The sequence below is a fragment of the Rhinopithecus roxellana genome, chromosome 2 (genome assembly GCF_007565055.1).
Source record: "Rhinopithecus roxellana isolate Shanxi Qingling chromosome 2, ASM756505v1, whole genome shotgun sequence".
Taxonomy (NCBI): domain Eukaryota; kingdom Metazoa; phylum Chordata; class Mammalia; order Primates; family Cercopithecidae; genus Rhinopithecus; species Rhinopithecus roxellana.
This window is the reverse complement of record NC_044550.1, coordinates 81,444,733-81,468,388: the sequence shown is the minus strand read 5'-3', so window position 1 is coordinate 81,468,388 and position 23,656 is coordinate 81,444,733. Positions and strand designations below refer to the sequence as shown.

The 23,656-nt window shown below is 37.3% G+C and overlaps 1 protein-coding gene across 4 annotated transcripts in view; it reads right to left on the bottom strand.

Moving 5' to 3' along the window:
- Nucleotides 1-23,656, bottom strand: part of HHIP (hedgehog interacting protein) — a 96,425-nt gene that overhangs the window by 59,511 nt on the left and 13,258 nt on the right. For all 4 annotated transcript variants that reach the window (XM_010372148.2, XM_010372147.2, XM_030924266.1 and 1 more), the window contains exon 4: nucleotides 23,025-23,226. In XM_010372148.2, the coding sequence (XP_010370450.1) occupies nucleotides 23,025-23,226 (202 nt within the window). The remainder of the gene's footprint in view (nucleotides 1-23,024; nucleotides 23,227-23,656) is intronic.

Here is a 23,656-nt window from a genome sequence, read left to right as displayed (position 1 = left end):
AAGTTACTATTTTAATGTGGGCAAGATTATAAAACCAGAGACTTGTTTTCAGTGTCCAAATCCTCTCAGGTTTTGCCTTTCTTTCTCTCTTTGCTTAAATCTTTTTCTTCCTCTCTAAATCCAGATATATCCAAGTTTTATTTTATCAGAATCTGCATTTGAGACAAGAACTGGAATTTGCTCTCATTAAACTAAAAAGACTGGTAAGGACAACAGTCAGCTTTCTCAGTAATATTTGCACTTTAACAGAGATTAAGCTAATAGAAGTTTGGCCGATGATCTTTGAAAAATATATTTTACACATCCTTGCCTATGTAAATACAGTTTTAACTTATTCTTAGAGTCTTAGTGTCAACCTTTTAGAAAATGGTCTCATCTGTATTTTGTTTCACACATAGAGATGGCGTTTTCTTAAAAATAACTAATAGTCAATAGCAGTAATGCTGCTGTTTCAGTCTCTCTTCCCAAACGTGTCTGTTAAGAAATTTCATTAATTGAAATATCAATGAGAAGTGAATGCAATCTCTCTCTCTCTCTTTCTGTCTGTTTTAATAGATTTATTTTTAGGAAAATTTCAAGTTTACAGGAAAATTGAACAGAGATAGAGATTTCCCATATATTCCAGTCCCCTGAAATATAGTTCTTTTACTTTGATATTTGGTGGTGTTTTGAAAGAAATAAATCTAACCCAGGGTGAATGGGTTTGTCAAAACGTGGTGCCATGTGGCCCTTCACTTTGTTTTCATGGGAAAACACTGCATTTCCTTTGGTTAAGAGCACCTGAACAACCAGTAGGCATTGTTATCCCTAAAGCAATCTATTACTCGTGCTGTCTAACTTTCAGAGTAGGTTGAGAAGTTTTTGCTCTCCTGCAAATCTGCTGCTTCCTTCTCTGCTTCTCAGTTCCACTTCTCGGTAAATTAGTCTCTAGAGTGCCTTCTAAGGCCCCCATATTTCTAATCTGCTGTTCTAATCACTGTCACTCAGAAACATGAACGTTCTGGGAAAGCTTACAGCAAAACATTAGCCTTGTTAAACAATGAAGATTAATTTTACAAATAATTCAACATGAGTATGTCTCTGTTTGGCTAGCCAACCTCAAACTAACAATTTTGTCTCCCCATGCTTTAGTTTCCTCAACTGTAGAATGAAAGAGTGAGGTGGCATGATTCCAAAGGTTCCTTCCAATTCCAAAAGTTTTATAATTTTATAACTAAAGCACGTGACCCACAGCTATTTTCTTTGATGCTCAGAAGCCAGTTTTGCTTTATTTTGCCTTCCCAATTCTGTCCCCCAAAGGTGATGATGAAATCTAATTGCCAGATAAATGAGATGCTAAAGCATGCTGCTGTAAGAAAAGAAGTCTGCAATCTGGGGGCCGGATGCAGTGGCTCCTGCCTGTAATTCCAAGACATTGGGAGGATGAGGCGGGTGGATCACAAGGTCAGGAGATCAAGACCATCCTGGCCAACAAGATGAAACCCCAGCTTTATTAAAAATACAAAAATTAGCTGGGTGTGGTGTCCTGCACCTGTAGTCCCAGGTACTCAGGAGGCTGAGGCAGGAGAATTGCTTGACCCAGGAGATGGAGCAGTGAGCCGAAATTACGCCACTGCATTCCAGCCTGGGTGATGAAGCGAGACTCTGTCTCAAAAAAAAAAAAAAAAAAGAAGAAGAAGAAAAGAAGAAGAAGAAAAAAAAAAACAACTTTGCAATCTGATAGACTTTTGAAGTCCAAAAAACTCTGAAGAGCAGAAGCAAAAGCTTTTTTATAAGTTTAGTGCATACTTATTTTCCAGCAAAACTAGACCAGAACGGTTGTGAAACAATTCGTAGTCTTTATATATTCAGATGTTTTTCTGCAGTTAGATTTATGTATAATATATGAACCATATTGACTTAATATACATCTGAAAGTCCCTGAATTCTAATACCTATCTAGTCTCAGTGGTTTTCACATAAACAAAGCGAAAGGTGGTAAACCTGATATATTTGTAAAGATGACCTGAATACTGCAGTATTTCATATTTTACATTTAAGAATAAACTGTTTTCACATTTTTCATGATACCTTTATGTACATTCTTTGAAAACTGGTCATTTTTACCATGTATCTTTTAAATTATTAGTCAATCAAAATATTCGGTTAATGAGAAGTTCATATTCCTTGGTAGAGATAAATAGAAATTTTCTGCATTTTAGTATTTTGCAGGTCAATACTGGGAACAATGAGACTGCATCAACAACTTGACAGAAAACAAGTAAATGGGAAGACATTTGAACCTGCTTAGACAGTAATCCTGGACACAAGTCCAAAAGCCCTCATTCCTTCTATCTTTCTCTCTTTCTAATACCATAAATCTCTACCTGAATGTTTACAATTGGTTTATTGTAATTCATCAACATGCAAAAATAGAATTTCTGGATTTTTTCTAGTTCTTCTGTTTCATTTAGAAGAAGTCCAATAATCATTCTCTCAATGAATGAATGAATCCATCAATGAATGGCAAACATACAGTCATAGCTCTGATGTAGAGCTGAACCATATTATTTCTGCAGATCTACAAAGTACAGGGAAGACATTTACTAAGTCCCTACATAGAGATCTTGGAAAATAGATTATTATTCTGAACTGATTTCCACAAATCTGTCCGTTTTTTAATCAAACAGAAAGTAGCTTTGTAACTGTCTTCTGGTAACAATCCTCTATGGGTTGCGCCACGGGTAAAAAGCTTGTCTTAAAGAAAAATGTCTTCCCATCATTTGAATGAATGACAGAAAGAACAGCATGACAAGGGGTTAAAGTGGTGAAGTAAAGCAGAAATGTTATTTAAACTTTCTACATAAGTAAATTAAACATTGATTTTAGAATGGATATGGCAGACAATAGAAAACAAGAAGGTTTTTTTTAGTAAAGCACAGTGAGCACATAAGCATGTTTTTAGTCAGAACAAACTAAAATCGTGTCATATAATTACATAAAACTAGTCCTACTTAAAACTCAGACATATAAGACATAAACAAGTTTTTTTATTAAAAAGAAATTGACTTTTTATTTTTGAATGCTTATTGTATATAGTTAGCATTAATTTCATGAACATGTTTAAATGTAACAAAGACTGTAAATGAGAAAACAAATGACTAATTTAAAGTCTTTCCAAATTGCTAGAGATAAAAGCACACACATTCTCCAACAGAGTCAGGATTTGTGGTTTTTAAACTTTCTCTTGTTTTCATTTAAGTGAATAAACAGGAACAGATTTTAATATGCATATTAAATAGCAAAGACACATTAATAGATTCATGAGAATGTTCAGAAATGTCCTGCATATTTCAAAGTATAAAGAAATACTGATAATATTACATTTTAAGTAGTCTACAGCATGTTAATCATGCTATTATGACTAAAGACAAATTAAAATATGTCATACAGAACAGAACAGAGGCCTCAGAAATAACGCCACACATCTACAACCATCTGATCTTTGACAAACCTGACAAAAACAAACAACGGGGAAAGGACTCCCTAATTAATAAATGGAGTTGGGAAAACTGGCTAGCCATATACAGAAAACTGAAACTGGACTCCTTCCTTACACTTTATACAAAAATTAACTCAAGATGGATTAAAAACTTAAACATAACACCTAAAACCACAAAAACCCTAGAGGAAAACCTAGGCAATACCACTCAGGACATAGGCATGGGCAAAGACCTCATGACTGAAACACCAAAAGCAATGGCAAAAAAAGCCCAAATCAACAAATGGGATCTAATTAAACTAAAGAACTTTTGCACAGCAAAAGAAACTATCATCAGAGAGAACAGGCAACCTACAGAATGGGAGAAAATTTCTGCAATCTATCCATCTGACAAAGGGCTAATATCCAGAATCTACAAAGCACTTAAACAAATTTACAAGAGAAAAACAGCCCTGTCAAAAAGTGGGCAAATGATATGAACAGACACTTCTCAAAAGAAGACATTTATGCAGCCAACAAACATAGAAAAAAAAGAAAAAAAAAAACTAATGATCACGGGTCATTACAGGAATGTAAATCAAAACCACAATGAGATACCATCTCATGCCAGTTAGAAAAGAGATCATTAAAAAGTCAGGAAACAACAGATGCTGGAGAGGATGTGGAGAAATAGGAATACTCTTACACTGTTGGTGGGAGTGTAAATTAGTTCAACCATTGTGGTATACAATGTGGCGATTCCTCAAGGATCTAGAACCAGAAATACCATTTGACCCAGCAATCCCATTACTGGGTACATACCCAAGGGATTATAAATCAGGCTACTATAAAGACACATACACACGTATGTTTATTGCAGCACTGTTCACAATAGCAAAGAACCAACCCAAATGCCATCAGTGATAGACTGGATAAAGAAAATGTGACATATATACACCATGGAATACTATGTAGCCATAAAAAAGGATGAGTTCATGTCCTTTGCAGGGACACGGATGAAGCTGGAAACCATCATTCTCAGCAAACTAACACAGGAACAGAAAACCAAACACTGCATTTACTCACTCATAAGTGGGAGTTGAACAATGAGAACACCTGGACACAGGGAGGGGAACATTACACACTGAGGCCTGTCAGGAGGATGGGGGGCTAGGGGAGGGACAGCATTAGGAGAAATACCTGTTGTAGATGACGGGTTGATAGGTGCAGTAAACCACCATGGCACATGTATACCTATGTAACAAACCTGCATGTTCTGCACATGCATCCCAGAACTTAAAGTATAATAATAATGAAAAAGTCATACTTGTCTACAAAAGTTAATTAAATTGCACATAATGGAGCTCAACATCACTGGAAAGAAAATGTGAACTTTAGAGCTGTAGGGTACAAAATATTTCAAAATTATGTTACCAAAGTACAAAACCTCATCAGTAGATGTTTCATAATCTCTATATAAGCATTTTGGGGGCAGTTCGTGATATACTTCTGTTATTCTTATAGATTTCGATGCAAGTTACAGTGATTCCCTAATAACTATGATTAATGGACGGAAATCAAATAGAAATTTTACAAAAGCCTTTTAAAGTAAGGATGGGACTATAGGTTGTATAGATGTGTTTCCTACAAGGATTCATCTACTCCTTTTTTGGGAGATGAGCCATTTTCTGCAACTTAGAATTTACTAAGTCAAGTGTTTTTGACTCCATTGCTTCTGGCTTTCCAGTAAGGCTTCCTGGACATATTTCATTGCTACCTCAAATGTGGGTACCTCTCTGGGTCTACATGTCTTATAAAAGTAAGTAGATATAAGTAAGCAAGAAACAAATATTATATGAACAGTAAGAAAATATCGCCTAATTAGGCATACTCTACCAAGTGAAAGCCTTAGTTGGGTTGCTTTATAAACCTTAAATGTCCCTAACAGAGGAAAGCCCAGTACTAAGAAGCACAGGGAGAAAGTCAGGCAGGATTGAATATGAACAGTCTGGATTCTGGCTCTGAGTGGTCTTATTTGTTCTGTAAGCAGTGAATGTCTGTTGTTATTGCTGCCCAGGGTCCACTCCTTTCTCTACTACTAACAACACCTCGATTTCCCCTGGGGTGGTACCCTTTCCACACTTGTGGCTGAGTGCTTTGGATTCTGTCCTTGGCTCCAGAGAAGTTCTGGGACCACGAGTGGCCCCAGGATGGGTGTGGGGTCCAAGCCAGTGGCATCTGTTATGAGACTGCTGTTGAGACTCAGGGAAAAGCAGCCCTCCTTCTCCTGGATTTGTTAAGATGGTAGGATGTAAGCCTAGAGCTGCTACAAACTGTGCCACGAAGAGAAAGCCTGTGAAAAAATGAAGCCAACACAGGGGAAAGTAAAATTGTTTTGGTTTTTGACGAAGTGCATCTGAATTGAGTTTCTGTTTTTCCTAAAGTCTTCTCCCCTTGAATTCACTTTTCAATTCTTTTGAGACTCAGTTTTTAAGTCGTCTTGTCCCCCAAACAGGGAGAAGCTCCCAAATCCTGTACAAGGGTAAGAATGGCAGTCACAGTAGCTAAGGTAACATTTGTCTTAAGCCAACTGGTTGCACAGAGACCTAACACATCACTGGGAGGCTGGCCATAACTTCCCTTGCTGTCTACCACAGAAGAGACACAGAGTCCCTAGCTGAACATATAAGATGCTTTATAGGTACCCTCTCTGGTCTCAGTTTACATGTTTAGCCTCATCTCAATCTCTTAATCATGTTTCTTGCATGAAAGGCAATGCCCATATCCTTTAAGAATCATTCCTATGTGAGACACAGACATCCTCAGAAGGATGGCGTTACCTGTTCACCTGTTCTTTCCTCTGGCATCTCCAAGACTTTGATTATACTTTCCTTAAGGTGTACGTCAGGTCATTTATAGTTTCTCTGCTTCTATTTCCTTTCCCTCATGATATTTGAGTTCTTCATATCCTTGTTGCTTTTCCTGACCACCAGCCATTTACCTTCCTCTCATCAAAGCACACTGATATTCCTGTGGGGAAACTACCTTCCACATTCTAGGTCCTGTGTTTTGGGTTGGGCTTCAGAGATGACTCCAGAGATGGGCCCCGTTCATTACATAGAACATATTATGAGTGTGTTTTTTGGTCCAGGCTGAATGGAAACTGAATAGCAAGTCTCCAGAGAATGATAATGTGGGACATGCTAGAATGGTTACAACCATAAATTTACTTTCATGCAAAATTTTTGACAAAACAAAAACAAACACACAAGCAAAAACTTAAAAAACCCTGCTCCTAACCATATCGAAGTAGAAATGTACATGATGATGAACAAATGCTTTCGGCAGGATTAAAATAACATTTTATTCTAACTTTATTTTCAAATATGTTTCAAAATTCTGAGTTTGGTTGACATGTTCTCAAGTAAAATCTTTTGCCTTACTATCTCTCTGGATCCAAATATAAACAATTTAGGGTGGGGGAAAAGGGGACATTTTGTGCTGAATTTCTTGGAAGCACATGACTGTGTATTCCCAACATTAGTGTCATTAATTTAATATTTTCCCCATCATTTAAAGATTGCCCTCAGTCTGTTGACAACTCTTTCACCATTGAATTTCTCTCCTGGGTGGCATTTAAGCTGTATTTAAAACATACATCTTGTTTACATACACTCTTGAGCCAGAATCTTTGGTTTATAGGAAAGAATTTTGATGATCTCCTTCTTTCCCCACTGAAAAATTACTGAAGTTATACTAATGGCTCCTATGACTGCTTTTGTTGATCTCCTCCAAAGGATTGATATCAAATGCAAAGTTTAGACTGCCTGGCTTTGCTTATGCTATAAACTGAAATATAAACCAAAGAGATTATGGAAATATTCTACATTTAGTCTATGTACTCATATACCTAAACATTCTCTGGTTAAAAATTAGGTGTGTAATTTTTTAGAAAAGCTTATTATTTTTAGTAATATTTCATTGAACAATACAGTGTTTTATGCATATATATACATATATGTATATATACATATGTAAATATTTTTTAATCAAATAGTACAATTATAGATTAAAAAACTGAGCCATGAACTATTTTTGTTTAGGAAAGAATTAAAAATACTGCCCTATCAAATGTCAGCCAAACCTACTGAGAAATTAATAATCTCTTTGTATTTTATGTCCTGTGAACAAAAATTATTACCCAATGATTTCAGTTTAATATAGCCAAATAAGATTTTTTAAATCCAAAACTGAATCTAAATTCCTATGTTTGATAATTTCAATGTATTTATTATTCCCAAAAAGCACCATAAAAACTTTCTCATAATGAAGACAACAAAATTAGCAAGATTTGTCTTCAATAACTAAATATTTTGTGAAAAATTAATTGTATTCTGATGTACTATCTTCATTCATCTCTAACTGTTCTTATGCATTTCCAAGTCCCATAGTAAGTTCAAATTAGCAAAATTAGAGAGATTAAATGTTCTGCAGTGTTTCCTAAATTTCATCTAAGGCAGTCATAATTTAACTATGAATCCATTTGGAACTCTTTTCTATTTCAATTCATTAAATGGTATTTAAAATTAAAGTATAGAAATAAAATGCTTATAGGATGCTCCATTTAGAGGTTAAACAACAAATTTGTGGTTAACACTGTCTTCTGAGTACAGGAGAGACTCTTTTATAATGATATCCAACAATGTGACTAACTGCCTCCCTGAAATTTAGAATTAGAAACACAAAGGTTAGATGAAGTTAAAGGTCATCCCCCTACAGGCAAAGGGGGCCAGTTCCCTACCAAGTTTCTAGCAGACCTACTTCCCTAGGGCACATCATAAAAGTAATTTACTGACAACTCACCTTACCAGGGGTCATTTGGGGCCTCAAGTCTTCTGGAATTCACTTTTAAGAAGCATGATTAAGTGGGGACAACTATTGGCCCTAAAGTATTTATGCTGAGAACAAATGTCTGTCAGAATTAAATTCTTTGTGTGTGGTGGTTTCAGACTTAAAAAGGTGTGTACCTGATGAAAAGCACATATATTCTATTCACCAAATTAAATTTCAGAATGCATATTGGTTAATTGATTTATTCATTTTTTTTTTACTCCAGCAATCCAAATAGAGAACACAGTCTAAAAAAAAGGATAATACATTTACCAAAAGTTAGTTATATCCTTTTCATACTTTTCTAGTTCAGTTTATTCCCACCGTGGAGGAAAAACGCATTATACTATTTTAAAAAAATGAAGATGCCATTTAAACCCAACCAAGGAAGTTCACTTAAAAAATAAATGACAAGAAAAGCTATTTCCTGATTAAAACAAGTCTCCTGCTTTTATTTTTTGACATAAGATACTGGGTTTAATATTAGGCAGAGATGGCCTTCGCACATTTTTTAAAAATTGCTAGAAGTTAAAATATGTGTTCCTTGGACAAAATTAAAACATTATTTGACACTGTGTGTGGGATATAGCTCTAATCTATACAGTGTATGGAAACGAGGCTGGTACTTTCAATTGCACAGCACACATCTCAGTAATAACAGGGGATGAGGCATACAATTTCAAGGAACACCCACAATGAAAATTATTCTTTCCAAACAGAGAATTGTTTTGGAATAAGTTAGGTTAATTGGCATCATGGGAATTCTCTCAAGGAAACAGAGCCCTGCAATCCTTACATGTGCAAGTAAAATGATCAAGCATTAACCTCTTTCCCTTTTCAATTTTTCACATCTAATTTACTCTATCCACAACAAAATTAACTTCTGTAAATTCAGATGTAGGTAGGAAAGGGGACAGTTCTTTGCCAGCTTAACACACAGCCTGAAAGAATGATTTGTTAGATGAGGTTATTTGCTCATCTACAGGAAAGAAACCCATTATGGATATTTGGGATTATTCTACTTTTGAGAATGAATTACAGGTACTTTATTAGTAAGGTCAATTATTTTACAATTTAAAAAGTTAGAAATTCCCTACAACAAGCTTTAAATTCCCTTATTAGAGGTCTATGTTTTTATATTCCATTATCATTTTAATCCTCTCTGACTTCAAGATACCTGGATTTTGACCTTTTATATGCTAAACCCAAGTATAGTTATGCTTTAAAAAAATCATATTTTCCTCCCTTTACCCCTTTAAATGTGTATTTCCTAGGAGGAACACGTGTGTGTGTGTGTATCATTCAAACAGTCTTTAATTGTGGTTACCATTTTCATGAATTAGCAATTACAACTGGCGTAGAGTGAGCCTTCTTCATTACATTACCACAATTGATATTTTCCTGTAATTTACAACCTTTCACCAGAACCCATGAAATATCCTATGTTGCTAATGTACTGAGTTTCAAAATTTGCACTTTAAAACTATGAGAAAGAAGGTATAAATTTTGGAAACACCATGTGTAAAAATGCTTATGTTTAATAGAAAAAATTTGCAATATTCTTCCAAGTATTGACCCACTGAAAGGTAGAAATGAAAGGAACCTCAGATATTAATTATCCTCTCATTTTACAGGTAAAAATTGAGGTTCCTGTGGTGAAATGACTGGCCTACAGGCACAAAGAACATTCACAGCAGAGCTGGTACTAGAAGTCAGTATTCTACCCTACATCTCCGCTTCCACCCTTGCCTCTCCAAGTCTACTCTCAGCGTGGCCGCTACAGATCATGTTTTTTTTTTTTTTTTTTTGAGACGGAGTCTTGCTCTGCCACCCAGGCTGGAGTGCAGTGGCCGGATCTCAGCTCACTGCAAGCTCCGCCTCCCGGGTTCACGCCATTCTCCTGCCTCAGCCTCCCGTGTAGCTGGGACTACAGGCGCCCGCCACCTCGCCCGGCTAGTTTTTTGTATTTTTTAGTAGAGACGGGGTTTCACCATATTAGTCAGGATGGTCTCGATCTCCTGACCTCGTGATCCGCCCGTCTCGGCCTCACAAAGTGCTGGGATTACAGGCTTGAGCCACCGCGCCCGGCCTAGATCGTGTTTAAGAAGTTTGGGCCGGGGCCGGGTGCGGTGGCTCACTCCTGCAATCCCAGCACTTTGGGAGGCCGAGGTGGGCCTGAGGTCAGGAATTCAAGACCAGCCTGGTCAATATGATGAAACCCTGTTTCTACTAAAAATACAAAAAATAGCTGGGCGTGGTAGCGGGCCCCTGTAACCCCAGCTACTTGGGAGGCTGAGGCAGGAGAATCGTTTGAACTCGGGAGGCAGAGGTTGTAGTAAGTTGAGATTGCGCCACTGCACTCCAGCATGGGCGACAGAGCAAGACTCCGTCTTAAAAAACTAAATAAATAAAATAAAAAATAAAAAAATAATAAAAAATAAAAAGTTTAAGTCAGATCATATCACTCCAGTTCAAAACTCTCCAATGCTTCCCCATCTCACTCAGTATAGAAGCCAAAGACCGTAGCAGATCCTATACACTTCGTGCTCCCACCAACACACGATGCTCAACTCTGCAATCTTATCTCCTACAACTACTCTCCTCTTCCTTCTCTGAGTTCCAGGCTGGGCTTCTCCCCCACCACTCCAAGTACTGTCCACTTCGAGGTCATGGTATATGTTCACCTTGACCAAGGTTTGAAAATTTACTTCCCTGTTTTCCTGCACATTATCTTGTCATTAACTGAAACCTGAAACCTCACTACATGTTGAGTTACTGCAGCTTTTAAAATTTTAACTGGAGCAATGATGGTCGTACAGAAAGACGATGCACCTATTGGTCAATGAGGCAAGGTACCCACCCAAACCCTGCATTAGGAGATGCTGACTGGGTTTCTATATTACTCCAAAGGGAAAAAAAAATCAAAAGAAAGCAAAGTATGCCCCACAGTTTCTGAGCCTGGACCAGCAAGGAGTCATCCAATGCCTGATCACACGGAACCCTTATCTTTTCCATAATCCTCTTGGAGACTTGAACTACTTTCCATTCCTCAGAATTGTAGAGCAAGAAAGGACCTAAGGTATTATTATTATTATTTGTTTATTTTTAATTAATTAATTAATTAATTAATGTATTTATTTATTTTGCGACGAAGTCTTGCACTGTTGCCCGGGCTGGAGTGCAATGGTGTGATCTCAGCTCACTGCAATCTCTGTCTCCCGGGTTCAAGTGATTCTCCTGCCTCAGCCTCCTGAGTAGCTGGGATTACAGGTGCCCATCACCACGCTCAGCTAATTTTTTGCATTTTTAGTAGAGACAAGGTTTCATTATATTGGCCAGGCTGGTCTCCAACTCCTGATCTCGTAATCCGCCTGCCTCAGTCTTCCAAAGTTCTGGGATTACAGGCGTGAGCCACCACGCCTGGCTGACCTAAGGTATTATTTAGCCTAGTCCTTTGACTTCATAGATGAGGCCATCACGATCCCAGAAGAGATGATGCCATCACTGTGTGGCAAAACTGATATATGGTCAGCGAGTGAGTGATATGGCGCTGCCATGATTAGTTCTCACACATCCAACTGAGGTGGAATATTACAGGAATGCAACCCATTAGAGATCAAAGGCTCTGACAATTGATGCTGTCACCTAAGTTTTATTTAGTAGTGCCTCCAATAACTAATTCTTCTCAAGGGAAAAAGCTTGCATAGACATGCCCAGAAGGGTTTTCGGTTTTTGTTTGCCTGTTTGTTTGTTTATTTGCCCAGAAATCTTATATGTATTAACATTTAATCAAAGTCAAAATCTTAAGGAAAATAAAACACTCTCCTTGGACAGGGAGACATTGTCTGTAGTTTGCAATTAAAGCATTTATGCAATTAAAGAACTATGTCTACGACAGGGTAAAGCATTCTGATGCAGCAAGTATAAGATCAGCCCCAGGGTGATGTACACAGACACCTCAGGTGTAAATATATTATTAACGTCATAGAGTCATCTGATCTTCCAAATCCCTGGAGATTTAAACAGAAGCTTTAAAGGTGATACATAGAAAAATCACGGACAGGGTAAGAGAATGAACTATGGGACTTTTTCAACCACGGGTCACAGGCTTGAGTCCAGTCTAGGGTAGTAATTGATAGCTTATGACAGATGTTTGGTGACCTGTGTGTGGAGGGATGTCGGTTCAAGTTTTGTTTCACTTTTCCTGAACATATGTGTTCACAGCCATCCAGAAAGATATTTGCAGTTACGGGAACCTCATCACCACGTCTTTCCTAGAAAGCCTAAGAATCTAATGGGAATTAAATTTCATTATTTCTATCCTCTTACGACTAGAACTTCCCCCCACCCTTTTTCTTTTTTTGTCCAATCTTAAGCATTTTTTCACTCACACACACAATCCATTTTTTTTCTGAACACTTTGAAACCGTGGGCTAAGGTTTCTTATCAGTCATGTTTCCCTATCTAGAAAAGCCTGAGGACAGATGCCATTTTATGAAAGTTTGTGATCTGTTTGGATCAAAGTCAGGTTAGAATAAGAGGGTGGTTTAGAAACAGCTTATTAGGACCAAATAGTACGGCAGAAACCATAATTACTCTTGCACCAACCTAAAAGTAAATAATTTAGCTTTTTTTTTTTAAAGACACGGTCTCTTCAGTCACCCGGGCTGGAGTGCAGTGGCATGATCTCGACTCATTGCAACCTCCATCTCCTGGATTCAAGCAATTCTACTGCCTCAGCCTCCTGAGTAGCTGGGATTACAGGCATGCACTATTATGCCTGGCTAACTTTTGTATTTTTATTAGAGATGGGGTTTCACTATGTTGGCCAGGCTGATTGAGCACCCCTTACTTCAAGTGATCCACCGGCCTCAGCCTCCCAAAGTGCTGGGATTACAGGTGCAAGTCAATGCAGGGGACCAATTTAGCGAATTTTTTTTTTTTTTTTTTTTTTTTTTTTTTTTTTTTGAGACGGAGTCTCACTCTGTCACCAGGCTAGAGTGCTATGGCATGATCTCGGCTCACTGCAACCTCTGCCTCCTGGGTTCAAGCGATTCTCCTGCCTCAGCCTCCCGAGTAGCTGGGACTACAGGTGCGTACCACCACACCCAGCTAATATAGATAGATAGATAGATAGATAGATAGATAGATAGATAGATAGATAGATAGATAGATATATTTTTTTTTTAGTAGAGATAGGGTTTCACCATGTTGGTCAGGATGGTCTCAATCTCTTGACCTGCTTGGCCTCCCAGGGTGCTGGGATTACATGTGTGAGCCACCACATCTGGCCAATTTAGCTATTCTTAAAGAGAAAGTCACATTATTCAATATTTGCATGTTTAAAAGAAACACTCTTTCCACAAGAATTTTTGCAGCCATATATAACACTGTAAGGTATTTTTAAATAATGCTTTATTTTTGTGTTAAGCTTCAGTTTACTGGATTTAGTTCTATAATCAGATTAAATTATTTCAACTGCTAGCGATTATGGAATTAGTTTAGATCATATTCATTGGCATTCTCTTTTTTTTGTTACCCTGCTACATAGAGGTATGATAGAGTAATTAGCACATATTTTATCTTAAACTAGTTGATATTTTTAATAGATTTTCTGTAAGTTGAAGTTGAGGACTGAGGAATTGCATAATATTTTAAGTGAGTGAATAGATGAACTTTAAGGTGTATATGACATGTATAGATAGAGTAAAATGGAAATTCTTTAGATAAAGGATTCCAATTTGACTTCCCTTCTGATGGTAATTCCTGAGTGCAACTTTGACCGTATGCATTGTCAGCTGGTACCACAAGGTCATGCTGGATAGAAACTTACGTGATTTAGAAAAAACTTTTCTCATAATAACACATTATAAAATGGTCTTGATAAATAGCATCTTATTTTTCAAAATATATTTGACTGAAAGGTCCAAAGATAATTTTAATTTCTAGACAATGATCTAGTTCTTAAAACACTTTGGATTATGTCCTAAGTTCTGGGCACTTTGATTTGTAGTAGTTCAACATAATTATAGACTTTAAAATTAAATATCAGTTGATGACTATTATCAACAAATACCTTAAAACGTATTGTAGAAATTGACAACATATTTGTTGTACATACTTATTGCATATAAATATTATATACTATATAAAATAAATTTATGTATATACTTATATAAGTGCAAAGATGAAAGAAGCCTATTAAAAACCTTATGCTACGTAAACAAACTTCCAAAGTTGGTCATAGAAAGGTAGACACAAACCAAAGAGCAAATTTGCTTAGATATTTAGACTTTATATAAAATATTGAATCAAGGTGATAGAAAGAGGGTCTATTGTAGCCTGAGGTTTCAGAGATAGGTAGTTGGGTCTCTTTCATTTGTATATTCTTTTTTTTTTTTTTTTTGAGATGGACTCTTGCTCTGTCACCAGGTTGGAGTGCAGTGGCATGATTTCAGCTCACTGCACCCTCTGCCTCCCAGGTTCAAGTGATGCTCCTACCTCAGCCTCCTGAGTAGCTGGGACTACAGGTGTGCACTCCCACACCCAGCTAATTTTTGTATTTTTAGTAGAGACGGGGTTTCACCATATTGGCCAGGATGGTCTTGATCTCTTGACCTCATGATCTGCCGGCCTAGGCCTCCCAAAGTGCTGGGATTACAGGCATGAGCCACTACGAGTGGCCCTACGTATATATTCTTGCACCTGATCTTCTGCACATTTCACTGATAATGTGTACCATCTACTGTTGCTGTTATTTAACTTTAAAATCTTTTAAACTTCTCTCTTCTCTCATTTCATGGCACGTTTTACTGATCTGCTTTTTATTTTTTGAGATGGAATCTGACTCTGTCACCCAGGCTTGAGTGCAGTGGCGTGGCATGATCTCGGCTCACTGCATCCTCCGCTTCCAGGGTTCAAGTGATTCTTCTGCCTCAGCTTCGCAAGTAGCTGGGATTATAGGCACCTACCACCACGCCTGGCTAATTTTTATATTTTTAATAGAGGCAGGGTTTCACCATGTCAGCCAGGATGGTCTTGAACTCCCAAAATGCTGGGATTGGAAGTGAGCCACCACAATTCACTTTAGGAGGGACTGTTTCAACCCCAGGATGTATTGCTAGCAGTGGTCACTGGAGCTTGTGAGTCATGCATAGTTTCCTTTCTCCCCTCCTTTTTATGTTAGTATGATAGATGATGGCTAACAGCTTACAAAGCACTTCACATTTATGTGTGATTGTGCATGCAAAATATTAGGTGTGACCTTTTATTGTCTCTATTTAACAGATGAAGAAAGTGAGCCTAGAGAGGCTAAACAACTGGTCCACGGCCAGACAACCAGTAAGGCTTGGTAGGAACAGTGGTCAGAACCCAGGTGTCTATCTGTGACTCTGGATGCTGGGCTCTCAGCGTCTTCATTGAGCATGCTGACACCAACCATCACCAATCTTGTTTACTTAACATGTTCTGCAGTCTCTCCTCTCATGCAGTGTCACTCATCAGAGGGATACAGCAGCATTTAGCAGTATAGCATCCTGGTTGAGAGCACAGTGTCAGACACACTGCATTTAAAATCTATCTGTGGTACTTGCTAGCTGTGGTATCAGGGCAGTTTCCTTAACATCTGGGCCTCAGTCCCTTCATCTTTGAAAAGGGATATTAACACCTACCTGACAGGGATTCCAGAAGTGATCAATGTAATGACTGTGAAAGTAAGGGCTTAAAAAATGGTGGTTATGATTAATAAGAGAGAAGAAGGGAGTTTCTGCTAACATCATGGCTTGCTTGAAGACTACAGTATTAAACTTTATTGTATACTTGACATTTGCTAAGAGAATAGATTTCTAAAGTGTTCTCATCACACACACACACACACAGACATGCACACACACACTACTGTAGTATCAGGAAACAATCAGGTATTTTTAAAAGGAAATTCTGTACCAAAGGGAATTCTATGCCATTTAGAGATAGTTTTGTGATGTTTGATATTTTCTTTTTTGAGGTAATACAGCCACTGGAAAGCAATGATAACTGATATCACCAATAGATTTTCTTTTTTTTCCTAGTCAGAGATGGTCTCTAGAAGATGGTAGATATCTCACTTAGAGAGATGCCCTTTAAAGATGGCAAACTTGGCCGGGCACGGTGGCTCACGCCTGTAATCCCAGCACTTTGGGAGACCAAGGCGGGCAGATCACGAGATCAGGAGATCGAGATCATCCTGGCTAACACAGTGAAACCCCGTCTCTACTAAAAATACAAAAAATTAGCCGGGCGTGGTGGCGGGAGCCTGTAGTCCCAGCCACTCGGGAGGCTGAGGCAGGAGAATGGCGTGAACCCGGGAGGCGGAGCTTGCAGTGAGCCAAGATCGCGCCACTGCACTCCGGCCTGGGCGAGAGAGCGAGATTCCATCTCAAAAAAAAAAAAAAAAAAAAAAAAAAAAAAAGATGGTAAACTTTTTCTAGGGTCCAGATTTCTTGGTTTTTTTCATTTGTTTTAAGTGATTATCATGAAATTTCTCAGATTTATAGCTTCTATTTTCTTTGCCCTTCAAATCTTAGGTAAATATAAAGATATTAATGTAAAAATTTTCCTCACCTCTTCTGTAACTGACGGGACCTAAAATTTAAGAGAAGGCAGGGCTTTCTTTACTCAACTGGAGAAACGTTGCATCTGCCACGCCAGTTTCTCCTTCAGTAAAAAATATGATGGAAAGTAATCTATAGATTAAACTGCCTTAAACTGGCATAACCACATAAATGCTCATTTATACTTATTAATAGGTTTTATCAATAGAATAGCAATTTCAAAAATAATTAAAGAATACCAGGAGCAAAAACTAACTCAACCAAATGGAAAATTACACTGAGGTTATTTCACATTATTAAGGGACTTTTGGCTTTATGAAAAATAATTTCTCTTTGTGGGCATTTATACATTTAAAATGAGATTAAACTTATATAAAAATTGAAAATGATATTTTTCACAGAGTACAGAGCATTATAATATAAAGGATCAGCAACACTTAATAAAATAAAAATAGTTGGATTCAAAGCCGTGTTATTACTACCTTGATATTAGAAATAACTGCAGTCAAAAACTTTATTACAAGAAGCCAAGCGTGGTGGAATCCTAGCATTTTGGGAGGCCGAGGCAGGTGTATCACTTGAGTCTGGGAGTTCAAGACCAGCCTGGGCAACATGAGGAAACCCCGTCTCTACTAAAAATACAAAAATTAGCCAGGCATGGTGGCACATGCCTGTAATCCCAGCTACTCAGAAGGCTGAGGCAGGAGAATCTCTTGAACCTAGGAGGTTACAGTGAGCCGAGATCACACCACTGTACTCCAGCCTGGGCAACAGAGCAAGACTCTGTCCCAAAAAATAAACAAACACACACAAAAAAAACCAAATAAAAGCATCTTTATTTGTAATTTGCATTTTGTTTATATTTTTACATGACATAAATGGTTTGTAACTAGAATTTTAAACTATAAAAAAAAGAAGTTGCCTAAAAATTTGTATTTTGGGGAAGACAATTTCTACCACTTTTTGACTGAGTTTATTTATTGTTTATTTCCACCACTATAGCAACTCTCTTTTAGATGAGGCGTAATAACTTCTGACCAGTAATCTGATTAAGTCAAAAAGTTCAAAAATGTCATTCAGTATACAAAAATGTGCCACAATGGTGATTCTTCTATTGTAATGTTTAACAAATATAATCTGTTGCTTTCTTTCTATTAACACAGACTTTATTCTAACCTAACGTATATTTAAAAGCAGAGTTCTCAGCAGTTTTTCTGGGGAAGCATTTGTTACATGATGTAATAATCACCATATGTGTATGTGTGTATAATGTGTATGCATGCTGTGTTACCAATACTACTTTTGAAAAATAAATTGCTTCTCAATCTGCTTTGACTCATTTCCCTCAAGCAAAAACACACTAATGCTTCATGGGTTACCTTAAGGTTGCAAGTCAAAGAAAAAAATGTAAAAATTCAGGTTTGACAAAGTTCAGAGAAATGGAACATCAGCCTCCATGGTTGATGAGGACTTAGATTTCACTAAATTTTTGATACTCATTATTATGTTTGTGGTTTACAAGCCTGTGAAACCAGAGGCTGCCCCATCAGGGCTTGCCCTGGTGGACCCTGCATCCTCCTCCACATGCTCCTGTGACTCCCAGGCACCGGGACTGCTGTCTCTCAAGAGCTCCACCTCAATTGGCTCAGTCACCCGGACAATTAGCAGCTTTCAGCCTCATGTCCTCTCCTCCCCTGGCAAAAGGACTGCTTCTAAAAGCATCTTTTGAAATGAGGATCCAAGTAGATAGAGAGGGACAGGAGTCCAGTGACACTTGTTCCAATGATAGACAAGCCTTTCAGCTGTGTCTGCTGTGTGCTGCCAGCCGAGGGCTGTTGAGGGTGTGAACCTCTTTGTCCTCTGACCACTCGCAAGAACTAAGTGGCAGAGAATGGTGTTTGCTAGTTTCCTTGAGGGGCCACCCTGTCAAGTGACAGGTGCGGGCATGTCCTTCCTTTAACACATATGCAAAGCTAAGGCTGACTCTCCCATTCCTGGCAGCCAGGGGCACTTTGGTGAAATTACACTAGAGTATCTTCTGGTGGCCTTGTCACTTTTAACAAGGGTTTACAAATATAATCACAATCCACATGTTTTAAGAACAAGAATAATAGCAATTTCACCAACTAGCTGAGCACCAGATTCCAAAATGGAATAAAAACAGAAAAAGATTAATGGGTAAAGCCATTTCCCAGTTAGAATTAACTTGAGATTTTTAAATACCATTTTTTTCAAATGGTATTTCATATGCTTTATATCAAGCATCTTATATGCTGCTAGAATTAACCCAATTCCTCACTCAAATTGGATAAGTAATATATATAAACTAAGTAAATGAGAAAAGGTACAGGGCAAATGACAACTGGTGTCCAACCACCTGCTCTTAGTTGTTAAGTCAGGAATAGGACTTGGGTGTAGGCTTGGCAGAGAAAATACGTCTCATTCAATGTGTAACTGACCCAGAAGTTTGGCTCAGTCTCTATCAGTGGTTTTCAAATTGGTTACATGTCGAGATTACCTGGGAAAGCTTTAAAAACATATTGATGCCTGGGTACCAACCCCAGATATTCTGACTGACTATTTTGGGGTACAAGAAGTTGGTTTTTTTCTTTTTCTTTCTTTTTTCTTTTTTTTTTTTTTGAAATGTAGTCTCGCTCCATTGCCCAGGCTGGAGTGCAGTGGCATGATCTTGGCTCACTGCAACCTCCGCCTCCCAGGTTCAAGTGATTTTCCTGCCTCAGCCTCTGAAGTAGCTGGGACTACAGGCACATGCTACCATGCCCGGCTTTTTTTTTTTTTTTGTAATTTTATTAAATACATGGTTTCACCATATTGGCCAGGTTGGTCTGGAACTTTTGACCTCAACTAATCCTCCTGCCTTGGCATCCCAAAGTGTTGGAATTACAGGCATGAGACAGCGCACCCAGCTTGGCTATAAGAATTTTTGAAAGCTTCTGGGTGATTGTACTGTGAAGCCATTCTTGAGAGCCATTAGTCTATCACTGCCAAGGACTTTGCACAGACAAAGCTGGTTCTAGTACTTGCCAGAAGCTCTGAATTCAGAGCTCAGATACAAGCTCAATTTAAAGATTTCAAATCACCCAGTATCTTAAAGAAGTGTTTCTTTCGGGAGATAGTAAAATTTTTGTAATTTTTGCCCTTTGGAATAAAACGATAACAACAGAATAACAATGCTGCATGGGCACATACACACACACAGCCACACACACAATGAAAGTTTTAAAGTTTGTTCATCAGTTTGACACGTGGCCCATTCTTCACAGTGCCAGTATTAGCGATTGACTTGTACAGTGCACTGTCATCAAAGACCTATCAAATCACTACATATTTTAAAAACATATTTCTGACTTACTCTTTAATCTCAATGCCACAACTCTTTTTTCTATAGCAAAAAGAAGTTAATTCTTTAGCTTGTGCTTTGCATTTTTTGCAGATTAACTTTTCCTTTGTGAATTATAGATAGTTTAGCCCCAAGGGTACTACAATCTCCTACAATTTACGCAGCACCATCTTGGTGTTTAAAAACAAGACATCATCTTTTTAGCTTCAGTCAGGACCCATTTAGGAAGAGTTGTCCAAGTTCCCTTATGATTGGCTCTTGGCTGATGGCATCCCTCTGAAGCAGTTATAAGAATCAGGATTGGTAGAGGTTTAAAGAGATAAGCAAGTCCAACTGTTCGCCACAAAAAGGTCAGCCTTTACCATGTGACAGAAATCACTCCCAATTAATTTACATTAGCAGACAAAGAATGCCAGATTTTTTTTTATAGCCAGCAATATAGTTTAGAAAGTTTTATAATCAGAAATTCCTCCTTATGTCTGACTTAACATATTCCTCTTGGTCATCAATTAATGTAATCGTGAAGGGGTTCTGCACTGTGGTGTTTATTATTCTCAATTTCAAACATGTGGAGGCTGGGTTTAGTATATATTACCCATTCTGTGATTTGCGTATTGCAATTAATACTTCAGTCTGTTAAACAGCTTTATGCCCTCTCTTAGGATTTTAAAACTGAAAAAATAGAGAAGAGTTGATATGTATAATAATTTATGAAAATTCATAAAGTATAAGCATTACTTATGCAAAATGATTATTGACAAACACAGAATCCTGTCATAAATATATGATAACTTTCATATATTAAAGAAGCCAAAAATAGCTGTGAAAACTCTTTTACATTACAAGTATCTGCGGGGCAACCACCAAAATCAGTGCTATGATCAACTCATAAATGTGATGGCATCTGCCCCCTCATACTGACAGCGGCCTTGTTTAACTCTTCCAATCAGAGAGTTCCATAGACACTGAGATAAAGGCCACCTGCAGCATAACCTGATTTAAGTAAGAAGGATGTGATCTCGTTACTCACTATACACACTCTGATATCCATGTGATATATTCCTATCTTGTGGGTATAACTAGTGCTAAAACACCAAAGGAATTTAAAATATTGCACCTTAAAATATGTCATATCAGTCGCTAGAATAATAGATTTTGAAGTATATTTTAGGCCCCAGAAACTCGGGAGCTCTTCTGGAAAAGGAGGTCCAAATTCTGCAAGTTTTCTTGCAAATTTGGCCAAGTTCTGCAGAATTCCTAGAAGACTGCCAAACACACATACTCAGAACCGAGGCACTGTTATATCCTTGCTTGTACAATTTTATTGCATGATGAAACATCTCCATGTCAGAGCTGAATATTCTAATGAATCATCAGCTATCCCTATGAAGGGTATAAATTGAAATAGGGATGCTGAAGGAACACTGATTTAAAAGGCAGTCAAATTGAGGTAGAAACAAGAACATCAGTTCTTGTTATAAAACCATTTTCCAGTATTCTGAGCCCTCCTTACATCTACATTATATCATACATATCTTTTTAATACCAACATTTTTACTCAAAGCACATTTGAAAACTATTGTTAATATTAATATTCTCTCAAATAATTACTATTATTCTCAAATATCTGAAAATATTTTTAAAGCAAATTGGCAATAAGTATAACGGTTATAATCTTCAACTCAGTAATGCCCTTCCTGTGAGTGAATATTAAGGAAGTCATCCATGACCAGATTAAGTAAAAAGTATACGAATAATAAATAACATTATTTACAATGGTAAAAAGTAAAGACTGGAGTCATCTTAACTCTCACACAATAAGAAAATGAAATAGAGAGCAGGACTATATCTGTATTTTTCCTGACTTGTTTCTTCTGATTTGGGTCTTCTTACCACTGAGTACAGCACAACAAAATAAGAAAGAGCTCATTTCTATGTGAATAGAAGACCATAAATCCTCCTTTAGGTTTTTTTTTCAGTTAAGAAATGAAAAGGATAACCAGTTCTTCCCAAATCATATTGTTACTTTGTTCCACTCTAAAATAGGCATGAGCTATTAAACCTGTCTTAATTTTAGAATGTCATAATTTGCTTTATAGTTTAGTACTGCTAATGTACTGTGTTGCTCTTGTGAAACAAACTTGACAATAATTTTGTTTACATACCTAGGTTATTTAACATGAGAATTCAAATTAGAGAAGTGAAAAAGAGGGCAATATATGTTACATAGATGGCTAATTATAGAAATATTTGACTTACCTGTAAAAACATTGTACAAGGAAGTCATAGTATAAGTAGTATTTTTTATGAGACGGACTCAAAAACAGAGATGGTGAAAGAATGATTTGCAATTGCCAAAATAACCAAAAGACCTCTTTGTTTCTACTAGCAAATGCTGATGTACAATCCTGTGCTATGCCCATTAAACAATATTTAAACAAATACTTTATAAAGCCAAAGATTCCTTTAAATGTGTCAATTACATAGGGAAAGCATGTCAGATATCAATTCGATTGCATTGCACAATAGTCAACAAATAACAGAAATTTAATGTCACTGTCCTAATTCAGGTGCCGTAATTATTGTTTCCTTATGTTGTCGCCTTATTTTCTCCTGCAAGATTCTTTCTTTTATTACAAAGAAATACCTTCAGTGAGGAAGGTAACACTAAAATAAAATTAACATAGCCAGCACAAAAATAAATAAAATTTAAAAAGCCAACCTTTATTCCACTTTGAACAAGTTTGTGAATGTCCAAATAAGGCTCCTTGAAAATTTCTCCTTCAGGGGTAAGTATCTTCACATAACCTTCTTTTTCCAGAATGAAGAGACGGTGCGAGCCATCCCCACTATGCAGGGCACCAACGGGCTGCCGCAGCCCACTCACAACCTCCTGAATACAGAAGCAGTTGTGTTTGTGCTTTCTAAACAAATTAAAGAAAACCAGTAAGCTTTTCTTGAGATGAAGGAGATAAGGGATGCACTTGGCATCCTTTTCAAACTCTATTTTAGGAATCATGGTTTTGAGAACCATGAAGTGCTGCTAACCCAAGGGTCACAATATAATTCTTTTAAGTGGTCTTTTAAATTCTTTCAATGGCAAACAACAAAATAGCCTTCTATCAGAAAGTAAAATAAGAGAATCAAAACATGTATATATTTTCAAATGTCATAATCTCATTTTTTCATCTTTCAGTGACTATAATTAAAATTAGTTTTACTCACAATAAATAAACCTTATGGAAGGCATGTAGAGAGAAAGTTCTAAGATCTATTTAGAAAAATCTGATTTGCCAATAGTAATTGAGCTGAACATTTTCACAGTGCCATAGGCTAACAACAATCATAAGATTC